Below are 5,238 nucleotides of genomic sequence, written 5' to 3' on the forward strand. Positions count from 1 at the left end.
TGTGTGTGTGTACTAGGGGTTGCACAGATTAGTCAACTTTACTTCTCCACAATACCGTTTTGAGCTTAAAGTCGACTAGTTGCTGATCACGCAGCTTTGTCACTAACAACATAGACCTGTAGCACAGTGACAAAATTAGTCAAAAACCCAGCTCATTTAGAACTTTTTTGAAAACTGCAAAACGTTTGGGACATAAAGAGATGGAGCTAAGGAGGAGGAGAGCGGCCTGTAGCTGTTTGGATTTCTGCTACGCTAAAGGACATTTGCAGTCAGCTGTTTGTGTAAAGACAAGCAGGAGCTACGTGCTAATGCTAACATTAAAGGCTGTCCAGCATCAGATCACTGGATTATCACATGGAGTCCAACACAGAAGATATGACTCGCTTAACACTTAATGGCCATTTAAATTACGTGCACCCATAGCTAAGCATAAACCAAATGCATTTGTTGCCAAGGAGGATAGATAATAGACTTTGCACTGAGTGTTTATTTACGGCACACTTTTAACTGAGGGACTATTGCGGAAATGCGAGCCGCAGCGACAGACATAATTACCTGGAGTGGTGTGCATAAAGTTACCGCTGATAAACCCAGTAGTGTGAGTAGTGTGTCAAAGCACAAACTGAAAATTGGTAACGTTAGTTAAGCTCACTGCAAAAGCACTTGATGATAAATCTGGACAGGTTTTAAATTGCTAGAAAGGCTAAGCTATACAATGCAAGCCTTTTAAGAAAATCACTCCAAGGGTCAATAGTAAAGGGTTAAAAAAAAAAAAAAAAAAAAAAAAAAAAAGGTATACAATGCAAAGTATTCCCTCCTCTTGTGATTTTGACTGAACTGAAAAATGTCAATGACATCATCGACAACGTCGACTTTCATCACATCAGAGTCAACTCTGAAAATTCTGAAGTCATGCAACCTGTGGTGTGTACCTGTACGTGGTCGTCCTCAGTGACCGGGTCAGAGGTGCTGGTTGATTTGTCAGCCATTCGTTTCCTCCTCACTGCTACTCGAGGCCTGGCACTTGAAAGATCTTAACGTAAACAGCAAAGATATCACCATGAACAATACCAAAGTAAGCAACACTCAGAGTGTGAATTTAACTGTATTTAACTTGAAAAATAGAAGCCAACTATTGTAGGCAACGCAGTTTAAAGTGTACTACATGGATTTAGCTTTGCACTCCATAACATTGTCAGTTGACATGGACCAGTAATCAAAAAAAAGTAATCAAAATCGATGCTGTAGGACCGGAGGTGTGGTGTTTTTTAGTGTACAAAAAGTTTTATTCTTCTTCTTTGTCAAAACCTGGCACCTACATTACCCACAATGCAATTTCACTGAGTTTAATTGTATATTTAGGTACGTCATGCTAGTAGTGGTAAATGTAGCCTCGAGCAGCTAGCCTTAAGCAGAGATAAGGAGCAGACTACAGAGGTTGGGTAAATTCAATTTTTTCTTTTCTTTTTTAAGTCTTTCAACCTAGTTTGGCTTACCATGTAAATTGTTACACAAGCCGTGTGTGTGTGTGTGTGTGTGTGTGTGTGTGTGTGTGTGTGTGTGGTTGACCTTCATGAAAATTGCTGCTGTATTGTTTGTATCACTTATCTCGTTTGAAAATATGTCAATATACCATAAAAAGGTTTATATACCATCCAGCCCGAGAATGCACTACGGAGCAGTTGATGCGCCATTGCAGCCAGGTATCCTGCTGTAATTGTTTTTTTTAGGCTTCTGATTGGCCAACACAGCTTTAGGGTTAGGTTTTTTTGCCACCTGTTGGTTAAGCAAGTTCTTGACAGTGCTTCAGTTGTGAAAAATCGGCCTTATGTGATTGTAGTTACTACTAGTCTGGTCTTGTCTCGGCCTCAACCCCTCAAAGTCCTGGTCTAGTCTAAGTCTCGATACACTCTGGTCTCGGTTTAGGTGATCTTGACTACAACACTGGTGGACAGGATTGTTTTTGAGAACGGAGGTGGTAAAAAACAAGTTTTCAAAAACTCCTGTGAACTTGGGGCCTTAGGCTACATCAACAATGTCAATGTTAGCTGTCCTTCAGCTGTCAAAGTTTGCTTTGGCTTCCTAACTTTTGACTGCACGACCACTTCACTGAGCATGAAACCACAGGTCTAAATCTTTGAAACGGAACACAAACCCGACTTCCACTCCCGTTAGTGGATACATACAAAATGTGTTCTGTCTTACCTGTCTCAGATATCAGGAACTCAGATGACATACGAGTATACGATCGGGTCAAAGGACGTCTAGGGATAAAGTCCTCGTTGCTGGCCTGGCCCTGCTGGGAACCTGAACCGGCAGGTTGTCTCTCTCCCTGTCCAGTCAGCAGTGATGGTCTCCTGGAAGCATGGTTTATAGCAGCACCTCTGGGCTCCAGACTGTCCACACAGGCAGGACCAGAGCTGTGCCTAGGCCCAGTCTCCCTTGTGCAACTGTCCCCTGCTTGTGCTCCAGAGGGGCCCTCTGTGCTGTCATTAGTCCTGCCAGTTCCTGTTGCTCTGTCAGTGGTTGCGGTTGCGGTTGCTCTGTGGTTGGTCCCCACCACTGTCCTCCCACATCCACCCACTTGCCTGGGTGTGGCCGCTCCAGGTCCTACCCTGCCCACAGATCCAGTCACTGGCCTCACTCCAGTCCTTGCTGTTGCCCCAGCATTCCCAGTGCCCCGTGCTGTCCCACTGTCAGCCCCAGGTCTTGCAGTAGTCTCCATAGCTTCAGTAGCAATTCCTTTACTGCTAGTCCTCCTGCTGTTGTCGGCAGCAGCCTTCATGTCTGCCTTGATCTGTTCACTGGTCACCTGACAGCTCTTCTCACAGCTGCTTTCTAACACCTGAGGTTTTGTCTGATCTACCGGGACCGCCACATTGTTGTTCCGCCTCAGAGGAGTCTTACCTTTACCTGAAAAAAAAAACACACACACGCATTAAAAACAAGCTCTTGTGCTTTCCATTTCTTTAGATTTAGGTGTGTTTCTTCTGTTCTTTCAGCCACATATTTTTGTGTGTGTGTTTTTTTTATTGAACAAGAAAGGTTACTCTCACATATGTCCTCATACTGTAGCTGTGTTACTTGCCCCAGGCTACACCAACAACCTAATATGACTTTTTATGGTAAGCCCTGCAAACACACTGTTGTAACAGCTGGGTGTGTTCTGTGTTGTGCTGACACCTTCTGTACAGGAAGCTGGCTGCTGCAAACAGGAAGCTGGCATCAGCCTTGAAACGAGGCCTTCCTCTTCCTCACTGTCCGAGTCGGAGATGACCAGCGGGGGCTTCGGAATTGTGGCACCAGCTGGTCTGCACTGCTGGACTAAACCACTGGGACCTTGAAGTGCAAAGGACATATTATATATATATATATATATATATATATATATATATATATATATATATATATATATATATATAACAAATTTTAAAAGTAAAGCTTTCTTATTTCCACAACACTTGTCATAACCTCTGTTGACTATCAGAAAAGAGCAGCTCCAAACCTGCTTGCTCCTCATCAGGAGGTTGTGGTGTTCCAGCCGGATGACTCAGCCCTGGAGCCACGCCAGCTTGTTCAGCTCTCACCTCCCCTTCTGCTCCTTTCAGATCTATTTGAGGCTCAGCCTCCACGTTCTCCTCCTCCAGCATTACCTCATCTTCTTCTTCCTCCTCTTCATCCTCAATCCCATTTACCTCCACTGCTGCTATGAAAACAAACAAAACTTCTTACTAACCTTCAGCGAGTAGATACCTGGTCCCATTTGTTTAATTGTCCCTTAAAACGATCTCTTAAAAAAAACTGTTAACAGAACTGAAAACATTCTTCTAAACACACTGCTTTCAGATTTTTGGTTTCTGGCTTTTAGTGACACAACAGTAAAATGTCGAATTTAACTTGCAATGAGTCTGACTCACTTCATATTTGTACAGAGCACTAATAATCCCAGACAGGATTCAAGTGGGCTTCATTTAGCAAAATGTGCAATATTTGTGTGTTTCTGTGGAATGTTTTGAAAAGGTTGTGGGTTATAATTTTTTACTTAAAATTCAACTTAAGTCAATAACAAAAAGAAAAGGTAAGGTTTGTAAAGAATTCAATGCTAAAATCCGGGATAGTATGAGCTGCTGTGTTGTGGGTGCTGCTGCACCACTGAATAAGAATGCAGGTGGGACTCGCCATTGTGCTGCCGCGGCTGTCTTTGGTTGTTGTTGATGTTGTTGTTGTTGTTGTTGATGTTGTTGACAGGTGGAGGAGCAGGAGGCAGATTAGCCTCATTATTGTGGTGGTGGTGGTTGTTGTTGTCGTTGTCATTGTTGGAGTTCTGGTTGCTGACCAGTGCTGAGGACACACCAATACCAGTCCCTGCACTCAAGCCCACCCTGGCACAGCCCTGTCACAAACACACACACATTTATAATATGCATCCCTGATAAAAATGTAAATAGGCTCTACAAACTATTTCTTAACCGCTAATTGGGTCATAACTTTGAACCAGCAAGTTGCAGGGTTTTTTTAAGCTCCTATTTTTTCTTCTTGTGGAGAGCTACATGACAACATGAAAACTATGTTGATGAGGACCGGCGAGTTAAAACGGACGTCCGAGAGGTTACACCAGGCAGACACACAGCTGACAACCTGCAGGTGGAGGCGCTGGAGACCGGCTCGGACATACACGCCGCTGTGGACTTGTTTGAGTCCGGCACGCGGTTTCATGAAAGTGGCTGCATGTGTCCAATAACGCACAAAACATCAACACCGGTACAACGTCCAACTGTCCGCGGACACGGTGAGCTGAGACTCCGTTTCCTGCTTGTTGATCAACGGTTAATGATCGGTTAACATTTCATTTCATTGTGCTTTCTTTTGGAAGGCTGGCTGCCAAAAATCGCCACTTTCTAGCTAATTAATTAGCCCGAGTTAAACTCTAGCTATCAGAAACAGTATTGGTGTGCGATACTGCAATATTTGGTATCAATCCGATACCAAGTAAATACAGGGCCAATATTGCTGATACTGATTATTTTCAATAATTAAGGGGGATGAATTTTCATAACCTTTAGCCTAAGTGTTTTGTGATTTTACATTTGGATTATAAGTTAAAACCATGGACAGCATTTTCATATGCTTGTTTAAATTTGTTGTGTTATCACTGTATCCTACATGCCTTTTTACAAATTAAACAGCTTTATATATATATATATATATATATATATATATATATATATATATATATAT

At 42.8% G+C, this 5,238-nt stretch overlaps 1 protein-coding gene and 1 long non-coding RNA gene across 4 annotated transcripts in view; one reads left to right on the forward strand and one right to left on the reverse strand.

The window, feature by feature from the left end:
• The window catches only part of LOC116669643 (uncharacterized), a 21,539-nt gene extending 16,386 nt beyond the window's left edge, over window positions 1-5,153 (forward strand). Inside the window, exon 3 of the long non-coding RNA XR_004326829.1 lies at window positions 4,945-5,153. This is a non-coding gene — a long non-coding RNA (uncharacterized LOC116669643). The remainder of the gene's footprint in view (window positions 1-4,944) is intronic.
• LOC116669639 (F-box only protein 38) overlaps window positions 1-5,238 on the reverse strand; it is a 33,891-nt gene that overhangs the window by 12,045 nt on the left and 16,608 nt on the right. For 2 of the 3 annotated variants that reach the window (XM_032499574.1, XM_032499572.1), the window contains 5 exons: window positions 4,180-4,393; window positions 3,506-3,706; window positions 3,184-3,339; window positions 2,206-2,913; window positions 933-1,033 (listed from right to left, as the gene is read on the reverse strand). In XM_032499574.1, coding sequence (XP_032355465.1) covers window positions 933-1,033; window positions 2,206-2,913; window positions 3,184-3,339; window positions 3,506-3,706; window positions 4,180-4,393 — 1,380 coding nt within the window. The remainder of the gene's footprint in view (window positions 1-932; window positions 1,034-2,205; window positions 2,914-3,183; window positions 3,340-3,505; window positions 3,707-4,179; window positions 4,394-5,238) is intronic. The other variant, XM_032499573.1, reaches the window with a different exon arrangement.

This window comes from Etheostoma spectabile, chromosome 20, assembly GCF_008692095.1.
Source record: "Etheostoma spectabile isolate EspeVRDwgs_2016 chromosome 20, UIUC_Espe_1.0, whole genome shotgun sequence".
NCBI classification, from domain to species: Eukaryota; Metazoa; Chordata; class Actinopteri; order Perciformes; family Percidae; genus Etheostoma; species Etheostoma spectabile.